At 51.7% G+C, this 18,686-nt stretch overlaps 7 protein-coding genes across 7 annotated transcripts; 4 read left to right on the top strand and 3 right to left on the bottom strand.

Moving 5' to 3' along the window:
* Nucleotides 1-12: 12 nt before the first annotated feature.
* IAR55_001290 (uncharacterized protein) lies at nucleotides 13-917 on the top strand (the record flags this gene model as incomplete). The annotated part of the gene is made up of 5 exons (XM_066944417.1): nucleotides 13-216; nucleotides 285-332; nucleotides 460-631; nucleotides 708-808; nucleotides 882-917. The coding sequence occupies 5 exons, from the start codon at nucleotides 13-15 to the stop codon at nucleotides 915-917; spliced, it is 561 nt and encodes a 186-aa protein (XP_066805618.1).
* Nucleotides 918-1,504: 587 nt separating this feature from the next.
* On the top strand, nucleotides 1,505-1,842 carry IAR55_001289 (uncharacterized protein; the record flags this gene model as incomplete). Its single annotated transcript, XM_066944416.1, has 2 exons — nucleotides 1,505-1,599; nucleotides 1,707-1,842. The coding sequence occupies 2 exons, from the start codon at nucleotides 1,505-1,507 to the stop codon at nucleotides 1,840-1,842; spliced, it is 231 nt and encodes a 76-aa protein (XP_066805617.1).
* Nucleotides 1,843-2,144: 302 nt separating this feature from the next.
* Nucleotides 2,145-3,297, bottom strand: IAR55_001288 (uncharacterized protein; the record flags this gene model as incomplete). The annotated part of the gene is made up of 5 exons (XM_066944415.1): nucleotides 2,145-2,398; nucleotides 2,476-2,603; nucleotides 2,705-2,711; nucleotides 2,793-2,871; nucleotides 3,148-3,297. 5 exons carry the CDS (start codon nucleotides 3,295-3,297, stop codon nucleotides 2,145-2,147), a joined length of 618 nt encoding a protein of 205 aa, XP_066805616.1.
* An 837-nt stretch (nucleotides 3,298-4,134) lies between these two features.
* Nucleotides 4,135-4,991, bottom strand: IAR55_001287 (uncharacterized protein; the record flags this gene model as incomplete). Its single annotated transcript, XM_066944414.1, has 4 exons — nucleotides 4,135-4,379; nucleotides 4,442-4,676; nucleotides 4,750-4,857; nucleotides 4,926-4,991. 4 exons carry the CDS (start codon nucleotides 4,989-4,991, stop codon nucleotides 4,135-4,137), a joined length of 654 nt encoding a protein of 217 aa, XP_066805615.1.
* A 1,435-nt stretch (nucleotides 4,992-6,426) lies between these two features.
* Nucleotides 6,427-8,530, top strand: IAR55_001286 (uncharacterized protein; the record flags this gene model as incomplete). Its single annotated transcript, XM_066944413.1, has 3 exons — nucleotides 6,427-7,941; nucleotides 7,999-8,072; nucleotides 8,125-8,530. The coding sequence occupies 3 exons, from the start codon at nucleotides 6,427-6,429 to the stop codon at nucleotides 8,528-8,530; spliced, it is 1,995 nt and encodes a 664-aa protein (XP_066805614.1).
* Nucleotides 8,531-9,198: 668 nt separating this feature from the next.
* IAR55_001285 (uncharacterized protein) lies at nucleotides 9,199-10,566 on the top strand (the record flags this gene model as incomplete). The annotated part of the gene is made up of 4 exons (XM_066944412.1): nucleotides 9,199-9,270; nucleotides 9,397-9,826; nucleotides 9,914-10,402; nucleotides 10,475-10,566. The coding sequence occupies 4 exons, from the start codon at nucleotides 9,199-9,201 to the stop codon at nucleotides 10,564-10,566; spliced, it is 1,083 nt and encodes a 360-aa protein (XP_066805613.1).
* A 295-nt stretch (nucleotides 10,567-10,861) lies between these two features.
* IAR55_001284 (uncharacterized protein) lies at nucleotides 10,862-17,885 on the bottom strand (the record flags this gene model as incomplete). Its single annotated transcript, XM_066944411.1, has 20 exons — nucleotides 10,862-11,254; nucleotides 11,329-11,446; nucleotides 11,545-11,652; nucleotides 11,710-11,757; nucleotides 11,835-12,011; nucleotides 12,077-12,098; nucleotides 12,157-12,302; nucleotides 12,406-12,623; nucleotides 12,689-12,850; nucleotides 12,912-13,075; nucleotides 13,129-13,243; nucleotides 13,306-13,611; nucleotides 13,671-13,750; nucleotides 13,805-13,931; nucleotides 13,995-14,279; nucleotides 14,358-14,663; nucleotides 14,715-14,778; nucleotides 14,829-15,130; nucleotides 15,185-16,003; nucleotides 16,059-17,885. The coding sequence occupies 20 exons, from the start codon at nucleotides 17,883-17,885 to the stop codon at nucleotides 10,862-10,864; spliced, it is 5,787 nt and encodes a 1,928-aa protein (XP_066805612.1).
* Between the last annotated feature and the right edge of the window lie 801 nt (nucleotides 17,886-18,686).

Here is an 18,686-nt window from a genome sequence, read left to right as displayed (position 1 = left end):
TTCTTTCACTGCATGTCATCCCCAAACTCGTGGTACGAGACGCTCACATCGACCCCCGCTCTAGTCGCCGGTGCTATCGGAGTATCCGTCGCCGCCCTCTTCGCAGTCGGATCCGGATCCGGATCCAATCGAACAGCAGGACAGGTCACCGAACAGGTCAAGGAAGTCGCACATAGCGTGAACGCTCAAGGCAGTAAAGGAAAGGTCGCACAAGCTGTGAGTGATCCACATCCTCCATCCAATTACCGGGGAGTGCTGATCTAATTTCATTCTATGGGATATAGGCTGCATCCATCATGTCTGCTCCTTCTACAGAACTCGCTCCTCCTAAGGTATGTCGGGTGGGAAGGAGAATGTCCACGCACTACGCATCAACCAGCAGTGATGTTCCTTTCCGCCTACTTTGCCCAGAGATTATCGAGCCTATCAGCTGATACCCGCACATGATTTTGTCACCAGGACGACCCCATAACCCCCTCTCAGCTCTCGCAATACGACGGATCAGACCCTTCCAAGCCCATCTACGTCGCTATCAAAGGACGAGTCTTCGACGTCACTGCCAAACCCGAGATGTACGGCAAGGGCAGGGGATACAACATCTTTGCCGGTAAAGATGCGAGCAAGGGTCTGGGTGAGCTGTCATATCCATACTGTCACAGAGTCATGAATGGCAATACTGAATGATACCCTCTTGGTAACTAACTCAGGCATGTCCTCACTCGACGCTGCAGATGCAGTCCCAGACTACTCCTCGCTCAACGAGACGCAGATGAACACCCTCAATCAGTGGGAATCGTTCTTTGAAAAGGTGAGCTGGGCGACAATCGGTCAAGTCGTACGAAGGGAAAGGCGAGCTCACCAAAACCTTTCGACACACGTAGAGATACAACGTTGTCGGGAAGGTGAAGCCAGAGTAGATCCGGGCTACAAGGCAACTCGAGGGAAGGAGTCAGGATGTGAATGCAGTGAAAAAGAAGATTTAGCATGCAAGCTGATCTCAGTCGTTCTCTTTGCCGGCCCCTGATCGCGCTTGCATCCTTTGGGAAAAGGTATAAGAAAGCTGGCGTGGACCGAATGCGATTTCATCGCACATCGCACGCAAGCTTCTTCTTGCTCGTCACTCATGGTGATCGTCCTCGATCCCACTTTCAGTCCGAGAGATGAAGTGCCTCTTGCGGCGCGCAGTGACAAAGTGTATTGATCGAACGCCCTTTGATCCTTGTCCCCCTCTTTTTGATGTCTCCTTTGTGGAGGTCCGTTTTGTTTCGTGTCTTGCGCAGTCTATCGAATGGACATGGTCCGTGCGAGTGTCAAGAGTCCGCAAGCGTTGATCGATCTCACATATACTTGCCCATACCTCACTCGTTTGTGTTGTTTTCCCTTGTTTTCTCCCTCTCACATAGACAAGCTCACTCATAAGCTGACGCGATGTGAGTGCTTCCTGACCGACTTATCTACACTCATATTGTCAGACATAATCCTGATAGTTCACAGCTTCCGAACGATGTCAGCGAACCAATACTACGCCGAACAGCCGTATCAAGGTCCTGCACCTGGATACCCCGGTCAAGGGGGTTATCCGCCTCAGGATTATGCTGCGTGAGTAGTTGGACAGTCGAACTCGGCTCCACGGTCATCGCTTCATGGCTCGTGATTGACATGAGCCGGTGAGGTCGTAGCTGACGATCCTTCGATGTTTACCGCAGTCAACAGGCTCCTCCACCTGTATGTCTCCTCCAATCTCCCATCTACCCGAGTCACCGCGCCCCCGACCTAATTTCGTCGACCAAGCTTGTCGTTCAGCACATCCTTGCCCTCCCCGTTCCCACAGTCTCTAGATGATAAGCTGACCTCGCCGGGACGCTGTCTTTGACAAACAACCACAGGCCCAAATCAACCAATATGTTCCACCTCAAAGTATGACCTCTGACCCGAATGTCAATGCCTATCAACGATCCTACGAACAACAACAACAACAACAGCAGCAGAACAACGGAGTTGGCGCAGGTACAGCTGCAGCCGCCACAGCTGCGGGATGCTGTGGTCTTTGTTGTTGTTGTGAGATGTTGGGTTGTGTGGAATGCTGTGAATGTCTATTCTAGTTTTTACGTCACATACCGATACGAGAGAAAAATATCCGGTACCTATCCAGCTTCTTCATCATGCTCGCTCTCATCCCCACCGAGACCACCACCTTCACCACCTTCTTCTTCTTCCTCACCACCCTCACCTTCGCCCTCAACTTCAAGTCCGTCGTCTTCGTCTTCTTCTCCTTCTCCTTCTCCCATCTCAACATCGTCGCCTTGCACCGTACCTGTAGATTTACGGGGTCCTTTTCCACGCCCTGGACCAGATGGTTTCTTCGCCGCTTTCGCACGTTGCACATTCGCTCGATAGGCTGGATAGCGGGAGCAGGAACGACAGAATACAATCAGTCTTTTTCATCTTTGCCAATGGCAATTTCCCTCTACCCACCTGCCAGTTCTTGTTCCAGTAACGGGACCAGAGCGTCTGCGGGTCCGAAATCCAGTTCTGTGATGGCTTTGATAACGTCGGAAGCTGTAATCGTCTTGCCGGATCGATCTATCGCTTGGTCATGGGCGCTAAAGTGACAAAGGTAATGTCAGCTTTGCTCACCTCCTCGACGACTGTCAGGAACTGAGGGGTGAATTTGCGTCGATCGAGAATATCGAATTTCACTCACGCAGCGGCTGTGGCGCACCCATAGCATGCTCAGCACAAGTGTGTCGGAAGCGAAGATATAGGAAGGCAAGGGACGTTTGCTAACTCACTCAAATATGAAATGAACATTGTCGATCCTCGCAGTAAAGCCAGGACGACATCCTGTTGCATCTTGACATTATCAGGTATCTTCGAGGCGCAGTATGTCAGTGTGTGGAACCCATATGATTTCCTGAAACGATCTACATCCCACAGCTTCATCACATGTTCCACCATCAAACATTCAGCGCTGTCTGACATCGATGGACCGACATCCAATTTCTGGGGAGGACCAGCCGACAGTTGACCGCAAAGGATCACAACGTCGAAAAGGTCAAGATACTCCCCCTTCGGTGGGATAGAGAACTAGTTCCTCACTGCATCCTCCCATTTTGTGGTCTTCTCAGCAGGGGCGAGATCACTCACTGATCCCTTGGCCAATTTCGTCAGATTAGTCTTTGGCAGTTCATACTCTGATATCCCTGCCGAGTTCGCTTTCTGCTGTTGAGCAGCTGCTGAGAGCGGGGCGTCCGGAGGTGGTTTGGGTGGATGGGACGTCGCTCCCTTGGGTGGCATCGTGCGGCACACTGACGGGGTGAGAGTTGCGTTGGGTCGGGCGAGTAGATCGCACGCAGGTACTGGTATAGGAGCGTTGATACACGCGAAGCCTTGGGCGTGTACTTTTGTGGTCGGAATCCGTGCGAGAGGGGACGTGCGCGTGTTCCGATGGATGGACGGAAGGATGAACAGAAAGGGAGGAGCGAGTCTGGTGATGTATAGACTGTGATCACGGTTCAGATCTTGGAGTAGAGAGCTGAAAGAGGAAGAAGAGCGGAGAAGAAAAAAGCGTATCGATCAACTGAACGCGAGAAGCTTAAGACAATTCCGTGCATTCCATGTTCATAGACGCGTCCTAATATGAGGATGAAATTGATCCCGTCCGTATCATCCAAGACTCACGCTCCATGAAAAGAATTCATACGAGATATGCGTATGCACTTGGACGTTCAGACGATGAAAAGAAAGCTGATGGAGTGTGAGTGCGGGAGTACCATAGCAAGCTGCTTCCTCGACAGCCTACCTCGTCTCCAACGATAGATTGTTGACATTTGCCAGCTCGCTAGGTGCTATTGAGTCACTTTAGTCTAGCCGGAGCTGTTTCCTATTAGGGTCCTCATGACGGCCAGCGCGCACATTTCCCTCCTAGTCACCATCTGACTTTCTGCAGTTAGCCGAGACGGACTTTGCAGCTACAATTCGAATTCCAAATGAACAGCGATATGAGCAACTAGGACATGAACATACGTCATACATATTCAATAGAGGCTACATCGTATCAACTGCTTCTTCTCTTGGTCGGCCTTCTCTCAATATAATCGATTATCTACTATTGCTAAGCTACCAGACGCTCACTTAAAGAGTGGTCTCTTTGCCGCCGCCGACTCGAGGAGCACCCTCGTAGTACTGGTGGGAGTGGTCCTTGTCCTGGTGGGAGTGGGGACCGACGTGTTCCTTCTGCTTGAGGAAGTCGGCGTGGGAGATGGTGGGGAGAGTGGTGATCTCGTGGACGATGGGTGCGTCGTGGATCTTCTCGTGGACGGCAGCGGTGTGGTGAACAACGGTGGGTTGGACGGTCTCTCGCTGGATGACGGGTTGGACTGGAGAGAAGCAGGTGTACTGTCAGCTCTAGACTGAGAGGTTCTGTATGGAGACAACTCACTGGTCTCGTGGATGTGGTGGTGCTCGTGCTCGTTGACGTGGGTGCCGAGGTTGACATTGGTCCTCTCGACGTCGGCAACTCGTTGCTCGTTGTGGTGGAGAGTCCTTTGCTCCTGCAGCTTAGCCTGGTGCTCGGGGAGCATCTCCTCCTTGTGCTCTCGGATCACAGCCTCGCCGGTAGCGTTGACATGTTGAGTGTCAAGAGTTCGCTTGTCGGCAATGGGCTGGACTCGGTGCTAGAAAGAAGAAGGAAAAGGCATGTCAGCGTCGGCCGTGTGAAAGAGGTGGTGAAGATCGACCATGACTCACTTGGTGGTGGTGGATGTGCCTCTCTCGGTCAACGGCTTCGGCGACCTCGACTCGCTCGGTGGGTTTGACGTACTCCTTGACGACCTCGGGAGCGACCTCAGAGCAGACCTGAACGGGATGGAAAGCAAAAGTCAGAAAAACGTGGAAGCAAGTGTGAGAAGCATGACCAAGCGCACCTCTGTGGAGTCGGCTTGGTGAGAGCCCTTGATAAAGTCCTTGACGCCTTGAGTGATACCGGACATTGTGATTGCTTGTTTGTTTGATGGGGTTGGGGTGGGTTGAAAGTGGAAAGTTTTTGAGGAGTTGTTGTCTTGTTGTGTTTATTGAGAAAGAGGAGGAAGAGAAAACGTCGTCGGTTTGGATCGAAAGGGGTTGTATATAAACGTTTAATTTGGATGGTGACGGGGTGAGTCGGTGGGTGATGATCTCAGGATCCTAGACAGAAGAGTCGAGGTATGACGATGACGATGTTTTCCAGAAATGTGCTTTTGGAGAAATGACGATATTACATGCTGAACCCAGCATACAACCGTGAGATGCCCGGTGGACAGAGAGGTAAGAATAACGTCATGCCGCCAGTCCCATTCCTCTTTCCCCCCTCTTTCCCTCTTCACACTGAGACAAGCAAGTAGTCCACCACACAGAGAGGAAACTAAGGTTTAGGGTCGAGATGCCCGTCATGCTAGGGACAAAAGAGCGATGTCGAACAATGATAGGCTGGGATGGAATGGGAAAAGGGTAGTCGTACGGCACCTTCGCAGCAGGTAGGAATATCTCCTCTGTGCGAGCTGTTTCCCTGCACCAATCAAGGATGATCTACGTCACTTGATCTCTCGTCTGTCCCGCTTATCCTTCTACCCTGCGGTCAGACATGTACTGTATTTCCTGGTGAGTGTATATAACGCCATGTCACGCAAGACACAGACCGAGAAGGAGAGTGCCTTAAACGAGGTCTGGGGAAATGTTGGGCAGTGACGATCGAGTGGTTTGTGGTGGTGGTAGTTTTACATGTTACAAGTACCAGGCATATGACGTCGATGGACGATCCTCGTTGTTCGCACTGTCTGGACCACGTTCTTCTTCTCCTCCTTTCTCGAGACAAACCCAGGGTCCTGACACAAAGAGAAACATGTGGAGAGATTACAGTATGACGACGATTCATGGGACGGCCAGATGACCGATGATGATGATGACAAAGGTTGAGATTTCCACTTTTTTCTATTTCTACCAACAGAGACTGATCCGATGTAAATCTTTATGATCAAGGGACCCTGACAGTACAACGACGTAATTTTTACAGGAATCTCATCCAGATTGCCCTGATCGACGTCACAGAACGCGGGGTCCCGTCTCGAAAGGTCAAGTATCGCTCGCTAACTCACTTACCGCGTCAGGCTGTACGTACGTACTCTTTGACCGCTGAGTCTCTGCGCTACCCACTCTACGCCACTGACACCAGACAAAGTGTGTCCCCCTTTCTTCTATACCGCCATCCTCAAGCTGCCATCGTATCATTTCAGTAAGGTATAGTAGGAGAAAAGAATATCAGACCCAAGCTAAGCGGACCAGCTTTGATTACCCCATCCCTTTTCCTTATCACTGCACCAAGTCCAACCATCCAATCCGATCACTCTCTGAACCTCTCCTGTCATCAAGAGTCGTTTTCCTTTGCTCGCCATGCCATCCTTGCTCTCCAAGTTCAGACATCGAAAAACCCCATCAACGTCGTCGGCCAACTCCACATCGGCTCCACCATCGCCCACCTCACCGTCCTCTCGTCAACAAGCATCGCCGGTGCAGTCCTCCAGTCCGACATTCGCCAACAATGATCCACCCACGCCTTCCAGGACCTCTCTCAGCACTCCTACGCGATCGAAGCTAGCAGACTCGGGTCCTCCCCAGCTCCCTCCTATCGGTGCAGCTTCTGGCTTCGGTGTCGGTTCGGGAGGCGGACCGATAGATCGCTCGGACGAAGATGTAGTCCTCATCGACAAAAATCCCTCAGGCTACATCGACTACGGAAGGGATCATACCGGTCATCAAGTTCCTTTTGTCGATGAATCCCATCGACCAGATCTCCCTACCACTTCATCAAACGTCAACAACCCTCCTCCCGCGACAATAAACTACACTTCGCCTTCGTCGCTGTTAGCCCATCAAGCTCCAGGAACAATGCCGTCAGCCAAACCTCTCCCTCCAGTGCCAGAAGTTCGCTCAACGGGAGGCGAGGCTCCCAATACGTCCACCTTTCCAGTCCCTCCCCACCACAGTGGCTTGACCGTGCCCGGCGACGACGATTTCACCCCTCCTGTCCCTCCTCGTAGTCCCGACAGACATTCGGTTTCTCGTCCTGCACGAGATCAAACCTCTCCACCTCCTATGCCTCACGTCACCAGCGTCAACAGAGCAGCCGTCTTTGGCTCCGGCGATGACAGACCTGGTATCATCCCCTCGTCTTCGCGACCACCGAGATCAGACGAACAAGGGCTTCATGGTCGATTCGGACATGTCGACAGCCTCACGCAGCGCGAACAAGACCCCGGTTCTGAATCAACTTCCAGAAGGACAAGTGGAAGAAGATCTGTTGAAGTTCCAAAGCGGGCTACTAGTCTGAACCCTCGGGCGGCAAGATTACCAGGAAACGGAGCAAATATCAGTGACGATGGGTCATCGTATAGTGATGAGGATGACGATGAACGAAACGACTACGACACCTTCCCACGCCAAACCCAGTCAGGCACAGATCGAACTCAAGGTTACGATCCTGACCTTATCAAGCCGTTCGAGGGTATCCAGCTGACCGACCGAAGCAGGGCTGGGAACCTGGGTCAAGGTCAAGGATTCGATAACGATAGGAGAGCAAGAGTCGAACTTCTCCCAAAGATTGAACCTGATCTCAGTCCATCACAATATATTGCTGCCTATCTCGCCAGGCAGGAAGTCGCTTCAGGCTTCACACCAGTGAAGTCTCTCGATTCAGCGTACCTTCCTGAGCCCCATAGTCCCGCTTTGGAGGCAGAAAGGTTGGCGATGGTGGAGAAGTTGTTGACTGAATCGTCGAGAAGGAGAGCAGAGAGGGGTTCCTTGAACCCACAAGGTAGACAATGGTTCAGCGCTGTTGGCTTAGAGAATGCTATAGGCAAACCTGATACAGTAGACGTCGAGACGCAATGGTTGGAGCCCGTCATCAAGGTGAGTCGGATGGTTCGAACAGCGATAATGGGTGGCGGCTGACTATTGGTCACACAGGAAACTATCTACCGCAAAGAGATCAACGAGTATTGTATCGTAATCAACCGGGAGATTCATAAATACCACATCTAGTGAGTGCAACTGGGCTTCACGCGCGGACGCTCCAGCTGATTTCCGTCCTAGCCCCAAGATCCAACCCATTCACGATACCGATCCCATCCGACTCCCAACCCTTCACCGGATCTTTTCACCTCTTACCGGAAAGTGGCACGAGGTCGAGGGTGACGCAGCGGCCATCGCGATCCTTGGCCAAGACACGTTCAACAATGGTCCCAAGGAAGTGAGGGAGATTAGAAGACCCGCTCTGCCTGGACTTGAGCCTATGACCGAAGAGAGCGGCGCCAGAAGCGGTAGTACCACAGGTGTCAGCGGGCTCACACAAGGAGCCAAGAGGGTCTTTGGGGGCGGTCTGACTGGTAGGATCCTCGAGAGGGAGTACCCTGTAGGTGGAAGAGAGACTGATTGGAGGGTTGTGCGACGACATGGGGATATGAGCGGCAGTCGTCAGGATGTGGGTTTGGCCATGTAGTGAATGAGTCATACAAAATTCTGGTCAGTTGCCTGTAGCCATAGTGACGTGTTTCCGTATAACAAACACATATGTAATGTTTCATGAGTGCATCTTGTGGGAATTGAAACTGCTTGATGGTCAAACGATAGGTCCGTCTTGCGTCGTATACGTATGTACCTCTCTTGATGCTCATGCTCAATTGGACCGACGGGGTGATGTGCCACAAATGCAGCACCCACACACACAGACAGACAGACAAGTGATCTGCGCCAGTGACGTCTGCATGTGTAATTCCCTGAATGAAACGGAAGGTTGGAGTATGACGCACCGGGGTGTTCACCATCACCGCAACTGCAAGTTCTTACCACAAGTGGTGGAGGCCGTCCATCGCTGCGATTTGTGTGTGTGTGTGTGTGTGTGTGTGTGTGTGTGTGTGTGTGTGTGTGTCAATAATAAAATGATGGCAGCAGATGTCATCATTTCCTGGTATTGGTCCGGTGCCATGACGTACTAGATCATCCCCATCTTTTCTTTCCTGTCACTGCCAGTTCTGCAGGCCATCGCGCCACCTATATCATCAATTCATTCGCATTCTTTCTCCAATACAAAACACAACACGACCTCACACTTTCAATCACACCCAATCAACCCAATACACCGATCAATCAATCAATCAATCAATCAACATGGATCTCGGAGCACCTATCGGAGCGACACCTTCTGGTGAACACGGACGTGGTACCGGTCTTTCCGGCGGGGTGAGTGCATTTATCCCATCTCATCTTGCCTCTTATTTCTATTCACCACACTGCGAATGTGAATGTGAATGTGACTGTGAATTGACCTCAGACTGATATGATCCCTTTTTTGACACCCTTTGACAGCACGGTATCCCCACATCGGCCAACACCCAAGCCGGCAAGTTCGCAGCTGAAGAGCGCGGATCTTCAGGCTTCAACGGCGGTGTAGGCGGTGAGCATGCTTCGGCCGGTATCCCCAAAACCACAAACACCCAATTTACCTCTCCCCCTTCTGGCGGTGTAGAACCCTATGGCTCCTCCACTACCGGTCACCACGGCCACGGTAAACTTGACAACTCGCTCGACCATTTCGAGGGTGAACAGAGGGGCGGGGCCATGGGAACTGGAATTGGATCAGGTCGAGGAAATGTCAGTTCCGGCATCACTGGTGCTCTGGATGGTGAACACCACCACTCCTCCTCGCACCACCACCACTCGCACGGTACTACCGGACAGGAGACTGTCTCTGGTGCCTATGCCGGAACTGGAACCCGAGATGCTCTGACCGGTGAGAGTAAGTCGATATCCTTCGTAGAATGATTGTGATCTAAATCGACCGATTGAATCCTCTTTCTGACAACGTTTTCTTTACAATTTTTAGGCAACGCCCATTCAACCGGTGCAGGTGTCGGACCTCTCGCCGAGAACCTCCACAGCGGTTCTACCGGTACCGGATCTCACCCTCATGGACCTCGAGATGCCGCTCTTGCCGGTACTGCTGCCGGCGCCGGAGCTCTTGCCGGTGGTGCTGCCCACTCCCACTCTCGTCACTCAGGTGCCGACGCAGGCGTCGCCGCACCTCTGACTCGAGGTGAAGGTGTTGCTGGTTATGGCCAGGGCCAAGTTCCAGGTGTTGGCGGTGAGAGGGGTAGCGGTGTTGGACCCAGTGACGGGTCCACGGCCGGTGGTGTCGGTTACGGCGGTAGTTCCACTACTGGTGCCGGCGCTGGAACTGGTCACGGTCTCGCTGCTGGTGGCACTGCCGCTGGTGTCGGTGCTGCTGGCGTCGGAGCTGCCGGTATTGGTGCCGGCCACTCTGGTTCCAAGACCGGTTCATCTACCGCCGAACAGGGTTCTCACTCTCACAACGGTTAGTCTGAACTTTTCCTCCCTCACCGACAGAGGTCCAAAGCAACTAATCATGTTCTTCACTCTTCCCCAGGCCAGTCACACAAAGACCTCGACACCGGTGGTCCCCACTCTTTGGTCTTCCAAGAGTCCACAGGTCAATACGTCCACCGACGCGATCTTTAAACCGGGTGTCTCGAACATTCGTAAAGGCGATAAAGTGGTAGTTGGTAGCTGGTAGTATCTCTTTAATCTAGTGTAGCGACTTATTTGATCCCAAAGTGATGTATCTCAAGTACAGTGCAGACGCTTCTTTCTGTCTTTCCAGCGCACCGCGCACAAACGGTGTCATGAGGTGATGTCTATCGATACTGTACGTCTTCAAGCCTTCGCTTGACTTTTGACTGTTGACTTCTTTCTGTTTACAAAATACAAGATTGATAGAGGGTCCAATCTGGCCGGCGCGGAAAACACTCTCAATTTAATGACCAGACGATTGATCCCATCTCCTCTCGTCGTATCCTTCCCAACCATCTCCACCACCCGTACTTGAACTATACAAACTTTCTCTTCCGCCATACCCATTTTGTTGCTGTTGCTGTTGCTGTTGCTGTTGCTGTTGCTGTTGTTGATGTTGTTGGTATCCTGCATAAGAGGTATTACCATAATCGTGCTGATGTGGTTGTGCTTGTGGGAAGTTGGTATATCCACTATCTCTAAATCCATTACCGCCACCGCCACCGCCACTACCGTATCCCTGTCCATGTCCGTTCGTATGACTGTTATTGCGACTATGACCGTAATGCGGATTCGGATTAGGTGTAGGGAACACTTCACTAGAGTGAGTCGTCATGATTGACGGAGGGCGTGCTTGCTAGAAACATCCGGATGATCAGAGAATGTTCGATTGTTCTTTTACAGGAGGGAAGGATCAGACGCAATACTTACTCTGATCTGGGGCGTCAGTTGACTTGTCAAGGGAGGCGGGGGAAGATAGTTCGAGTCGTGGGTATTGAAAGGGTTCATAAGCGGATTGTTGAGTAGCAATGTCGGGCTTAGCTCAAAGCTGTCGGGAAGATGGTGGTCAGCCTCAATCACGATTGCGATTATTGGTGGTCTGTTGCAAGGTGAAGACAAGTGAATGGCGATCATAGCCAGACTCACACTACCTGACCGATACCTTGCACGCCTCTACCAGCGACTTTCTGATCATGTGCCCTTTGGCAGATATGGATTTGTGGTTCTTGGATCTTGGTCTCCTCGCCGTATCCGCTGATGATATGCATGTCAGTCTTGGTAGTAGGCACAAGCCGTTCAAGATTTACTCACTTCTTGCCCGGATTGTCGATTGGAGGGTTCTTTTGTCCACCCGATCCGCTGTATCAAGCTAGATTAGCGGTTGCGAACTTCTCCATCACTTTTGTTACCGCAAAGTAAAGTTCAACATCACTCACTCCCACGTTAACCTGATATCACTACCCGTGTAGATCTGCAACAACCTCGCCGTGTCGATGTGCCGTATCTCAATGAACGGCGCCGAGATCAATAGCAAGTAAGGCGGGTGGAAAGCAATACTGTCAGGTCGACCTTCCCATTCGATAGCTCGGCAATCACGGTTTGGTTCGCCGTGCCTGTATGTGCGTATACAGTCAGCACTCCAGCCTGTCCCGGTTTAGTGGAGCAAGCGGCAGCTTACCGATCAACATAGACACCGAACGCTGCAACCATTCGAGTCAGTTCAATCCGTCCACGTTGGTGGGAGTCTCCGCCACTCACTGTCGTAACAAAGCAAAAATTCAGTCTCGGTTGATCTGAACATTCCAAGCGGTTTTCCAGCTTGACACTTCCTGTCCAGCTCGGCCAACATGGGCTTCTCTCGGGTCTTTGCCGGATCAAAGATTGGGATACTACCTCCCTTCAGACTGCACACAAGTCGATCAGCAATGGTCCTATTTAAAACGATCTCCCCTTTCTCCTGTCGGGGTTGGTTGTGTATTGATTGACTTGGCTGGACTCTGAACTCACTCGGTAAGATCCATGATTTCGAACCCTTTCGAACAGACTATTGCCATCTTATGCTTCAAGAAGTGGAGACCATAAACTTCCGCAGGAAGGTAGAACATCTTGTACGGTCTGAACCAATCGGATGTCTTTCCCAAGAAGCCAAACGGTCTACGTTGTCTGTTCGAGTCGTCCATCGATCTGTTGAGGACAGGTTCGAGAATTCGGAATACGGATTGGGTCTAAAATATGATTTCAAGATCAGCTTTCCGCTGGGTTTACCAATTCTCATCTTGTGAGGACCTACCGTTTCCTTCTTCATAGTCACTACTAGCGTTCTACCGTCAAGTCGACCGACAGTAAAGAACGATATTTCTTCTCTTGGGATTGACACCCGTTCAGGAGCAGTCTTGATGGGCCGCTGACCAGCTGACGGTACCAGAGCTTCCAGATGATATGCGAAGAGGGACTGCAACGGTTCGGCGTCAGCCTTCCCGTTCATAGCCTACAATCAGCTAGATAACACGGACCTTTTCAGCAAGCACCAAAAACATTGAAAATTCCTCCAGGACCGCAACGTTCATAACCGATTTCACATGCAAGACTTTCCTGAGTGACTTCGGGTCGCCTCGCACACCGATCCAGACGCCTTCTTGACATCCTACTGCGACGAGCTTTCGATTGTCTTGCGTCACTGTGGTCATACAAAGTCAATACGGAGCATGTCATACCGGTTGAATGACCTACTGAATGGACAACTGCAAGTAACTCGACCGGTAAACGCATCGTCCTTGTCTCGAGGCATGGCATAGTTCGGTGCCATGTAGAAAGTGTCCACACTGAGCGGGTTCATCTCGAAGACCTGCGATGGAGAAATTAGCGTTCATTGCTCATATCTTCGCGCTTCAACCCCGCGACGCTCACCTTGCCCGCGTCGTTCACCTCGTTCCTCAAAACCTTCGCGTGCTGCAATTTCTCTTCCCATTCCTCCCTCGCACCAGCTGAATCCGCCCAAAGCGTATAGCTTCCTCCTAGCTGCCCTTGTCCAATGAACGAGATACTGAAAGGATATACCGTCCTATTATCCGCCTGAGACGGGTCCATAGCGCCATCCATAACCGGATCATAGGAGGATGTGCCTCCACCACCGACTCCGAACAGCCGACCACCACCACGTTGACGAGGGGGTTCTGAGAAGCGTCCGAGGGAAAGAAGCTCGAGGGGTATTGGCTGCAAACAAAAGGTTGTCAATACGAAGTGCCACGTCGGATCAACAACAGACAACATACCCGGCGATTAATGATATACCGAACCTGCCTGGTTTCACGTCGGGAGGATCGCGATGCTCGTTCCGGCTTAGCAAGAACCACTGAATGTATGATCAGCGAGAAGCGCTAAGCATTTGCCGTCATCGTCAACGCACGGTAATGATCAAATAAGAGAACAATCAATTCAGTCCAGCTACCACCGATAGATCCTTCTGGTTGTCTGAACACCTTGCCCTTGTGAATCAGCTCTCTCATAGGATTGGCGAGATCGAGGTCTTTGACCTATGACACGGATCTTCTATGAGCTCGCTGACCTACGCAAGGACGTGCAGTATGCCTACTCACCAATCTCGGACCAAATCGGCTCCCATCGAGGGTATGTTGGAATCCCCATAGCTCCACCTTCGATTCGTTCACTGCTACTCCTTTTTGCGTCGATTTACCCAAGTCCGTTATCACCTCCATAACCTGAGGAATCTGCTCTATGTCGGGGTGATCAGGCGGTCCAACCTCCTTGAGGGATTTCAAAATGTCGGCGAGCAAAAGGTTGTATCGCAGTAACCTGGGAATGGGTCGGTTGATGAAATGATAGATATCCTGTCGGTTAGATGAAGGGTCTTTCAAGCAGGTCTAAGGTCGCTCTGTCAGCTTGTGACGCAGCCTGTCATACCATCTCATACATCTCCACTGCGGGTGTACCCCACTGACCTGTAAAAAGGCCGCAAATCTCGTGTTCCTCGACTCTTCCTCTTGAACCTTTGCCTTCGCGATAGGATAATGCGTCACATACTCCATGTATGCTTCTTGCCAATTCAGTGCAGCGTCGAAAATCAGATCTGAGATCATGCCAAAATGCGGGTGCTGCTCCAATTGACGGAATTGAAGGTTTTCGAGCAACCTTGAATGGACGTCTAAAAGCGAACGATAATTGTGGAACGCTTCGTCAAGAAACACGTCAAGACGGTTGCGGTCTATGACAGCTGGATCCGACATTCGGAGGCCATTCACGAATAGCTACCGTAGTATTCCATCAGCAGATTCTTGTTGCCATGATGGGAAACATACCGTCTCAATAGTCTCAAGATCAGCAACATATTCCATTTCTCCCTGTATCAATTCCCAAATTTGCCTATTTGAGAGTGTTAGCGTCAAGAATGTCGTCGCCGACAAGCTACTCACATCTGCCTCTTCTGCTCTTTCTTTTCCATTGCAGCTCTCTGCTCCTCTGTTACAAGATCATACCATTGCAGCTTCCCTGCCGGTCCGCGTCCCTTACTGGCGTGGAATAGCTTGAGTTGCGATAAAGATGAGATGTTCTGTATGCTCTGCAGCGCTTGATAGAGGAATTCGCGATCGGGGTCATCCTGGTCAGTAGCATTCAGAATACCTTCCAATACCGCAGGGTAACGCTGAAGCTGAGTTGAAGGGCGGGTAATGAGGTATCTGATGTCCCTGCGGCGATCATTCTCCCTCACGATGCGCTATAACTCAAGGTCAGCTTTGACACTCCTCGTAGCATTCCTATCCCTACACACTTCGATGAAAAGTCGAAAATCCGTATTTTCATCCATCTCCTTAATAAGAGCCGCTTCTGCTTGAGGTAATCTCCCTGTATACTCCGGATAGATATTTCTAAACTCCGTCGCCGCTTGTAAGAATAAATCTCCCACCGAGAGGATGATCGGTTGCTCCCTCAACCTAATCGTAAACTCTTCGATCAATCTTCTGCACGCTTCTCTTAACTCCATGGCATTGTTGAACACCTCATGAATGAATTGTTCACGTCGATACCCGTCCGGAATGACAGGTGGGTCGGCCTGTCGCAACCCATCGATGAACAGCTTCTCCATTGCAGTGAGATCCGCTTCGTAGGCTATCTCCGATGTGAGAGCCTGTCGGATAACGTTTTGTCGCGCTATCTGGTGCTGGTCCAGATCTCGCAAAATCATTGGGTCCACATCCTCCGTCCAATCCTCGCGCTGCCGGATACTCGCAGGAGTGGGTAAAGGATTGCTCTCCCCTCGTGGTAGGAAAGTATCAGGATTTGTCTTGTAGGGACACCGAGGACTGTAGCAACGTCGGTCGCTGGTGCAAGAAGGGGAGTAGCATCTGGTAGCCATAGTCATTAGTCCTTTCGGTAGCTCCGTTGTCAGAGCATCTCCGCCGGAACCCATCCCTTCCATCTCGCCCATGAAACGAAATACATCGTCGGAAGAATCGCGAAGCGGCTTGATATCCCAGTCGACCTCAACGAACCAAAGCTGATCCTGTAACGATTGCGCCAGTATGAGAGCGAATCGCCTGTCAGAAGCAGAGCTGCGTGTATGGGGAGGCAGAAGGCCTTGTATGGTAGTCTAAAGGGAACGCAATCTTAGCCTCAGTCGGTCTCATTTCGGTCTGGCCACATACCACGATGTCCTTTCCCGTAAAGCTGCCCACCCAGGCTATCCCTGCCTTAATAAGCCGTTGCCTCTCAACCTTGTCCCTCAACTGCAACGCCATTTCACTCAGGAAAGCCGGTTGGAAGAATCTTCCTTCATCCACATCTAGCTCCTCCTCATCTTCCTCTTCCCATCCTTCGTCGCCATCTTCCCACCCGCTCGGGCCATGCATCGAGTCATCATCAAGCTCATCCCGTCGACTTTGGTGGATCTGGAGTTTGCGCTCAACCCAATGTGCTGGTTGTTGTGTCTGTTGTGTCCAGGAAGGAGATAGATCGGTAGATCGGCGATCTAAGGATGTGATGGATCCAGGGTGCAGAGAGGATGTAAAAGAAGCTTGACGCCGGGGGGGGTTATCAGGTGTTCCAGTGTTCGATATGGACTGAGAACCGGGAGTGCTACTCTGTGTACTGTAGGTGGGGAACTGACTCCGATCTGAACTTTCCCGATTCACAGGTACCGGTATCGTCTCCCCACTACTCCACGTTCCTTCTTCGACTGGCGGGCTTGCTTGAGGTACAGGGAAGGACACACTTGACGTTTCGTTTGTGGGAGTTCTGACCTGTTGAGTTAATTTGAAAGGTGCATCCAGAGGACCGTCTTGTATCGAGGACCTCACATCACCGGCAGCGGGTGTTCCTGGCATCACGGTGGCTCCACTCTCTGCGCGATCCCTGTAGCCTTTCCCATCCAGTCTCCCAAGACTGGGCGGAGGTTCCGCAAACCAGTCCTTCTGCATTGGTGTGCCTCGCCCGTTCGTCACATCACCAGCAGCGGTCGAGAGTGACGATCCGAATGTCCCCGAACCTGGCGGTTTTAGAGCAACGGCTTCGTTGACCGTGCTCAGATCACCAAACCGTTCCAGGATAGGTAGCCAAGAGTCGTGATCGATACTATCTTCAGAGACGCTGGTAGGACGGGTGTCTAAAGTGGACTCGCGAGTGGACTGGGAAGTGTTTCTGGAGACGTGTCCGGATGCAGACGATCCCGATCCTGACTGGGATTGCGAAGTAGAGCGGGAAGGACCGTTTGAGCCATCAAAGTAGCTACCAGCAGTAGAGGACGAGGGGGACATAGGGGACGATGAGTACTGTAGGGTCTCGCTCTTGATAGACGTGACTCTTTCCGAAGGGTGACGAGGTAATGGGGGTGTAGGGATACTGTCATTGTGAGCAGGAGAGAAAAAATTGGAAGCGGCGCTGTAATTGTAAGGTCGAGGTGGGGGAGGAGGGGGAGGTCCTTCCGAAACTGTCGGACCACTAGAGCTTGAGACTATTCTGTTATTGGAAGCGGGCGGCGGGATTGGTAGAGACCGTGAGACGGAACGGGTCCGAGGGAGGGGTGGAGATGGGTCGGCTAGGCGTGAGGATGAAGCTCGATTTGTCAGAGAAGGAGGCGTAGGAAGAGCTCTTCGTCCAGATGATCCGACACTACCTGAACCTGGAGTGAGAGGAGTGATAGCAGGTTGCATCGAATAGGGAGGGAGGTATCCCGAGGAAGAAAGAGGAGGGACAGGTTGAGTAGGAAGCGGTCTTCGTAGCGACGTCGAGGAACCGGTCCTATGGATTTGGACCGAATGACCAAACTCGTCAAAATTCCCGCTGGGCATCCGAGGCAGCAGTTGTGAAGCCGTGTAGGTACTGGTTGTACGGCTCTGACCAGGAATGACAGGATCTAACGCACCCGGGGGCAGCTGAGGTTGAGGGGAGCTGACCACTCGTCGTCGATCGGGAGCTGCAGGTGCATGTGGAGGTTGGGCTGCGGGGTATGACAGGTCTGAGTAGTGCTGAGACATGGCAGAGGAAGTTTTGTGCGCAACGAGTGAGATCCATCAGCGGTCTGCGGTCCTCGAGCCTTGCCAGGAGGTAGTGCGTGTCAGAGGCAAAACCGTCTGAGTTGGTCGGATGCGAGCTCCAGTCTGCCGGGAACGTGACTTGAAATGGGAACGGCACTGTCGGTGAACCCTTCAGGTCCCAGTCACCTGGTTGTGCTGATGAAAGGCGGCTGATATCGCCAGTAGAGTTCCCCCCCTTGAGCCCTCGGTCCGGCGTTGTGGGTGATTGAAAAGAGGAATGTGTCAGGAGGAGGGAGGTGAGATACAGAGTGCGATAGCATCGATGTCAAAACTCATGTCAGAGTGGCCATCGTCTCGCCCAAGTGGCAATGTCCCCGTTCATTATAATCAACCGGCAACTCACTGATCAGCCGAGTTTGAGCCCGACACTCCAGGCAGCTTGGCTTGAACAATAATCCACGTCATCTGATCAATTCTCTCGATCGCTTGTTTTTGTTATCACCTTCATTCCTTCCCCCCGATAACGAGCTGATTTCGCAACCCTGGTCACGTGGCATGATTTTTGGTTTTTCCACTTGAGTCAAAAAGAGTCAGAATTCTTCAATCAAACGGCACGTAACCAAATCTTTATCTCGCTTGGCTTCTCTAATCGGTCATTCTTCATCCACGACATACAAGACATATATCCCACCATTGCTCGGTGGCTATACTGGTGAAAAAGGGCTACTTCCCCTGCTGCTCCCAAGGGCTAGTCCAGCTTCCCTCCCCTCAGCGGTCTCGACCCTTCTTCAAGCCTTCATA

Source organism: Kwoniella newhampshirensis, chromosome 2 (assembly GCF_039105145.1).
Source record: "Kwoniella newhampshirensis strain CBS 13917 chromosome 2, whole genome shotgun sequence".
NCBI lineage: Eukaryota > Fungi > Basidiomycota > Tremellomycetes > Tremellales > Cryptococcaceae > Kwoniella > Kwoniella newhampshirensis.
This window is presented reverse-complemented; position numbering and strand designations above follow the sequence as displayed.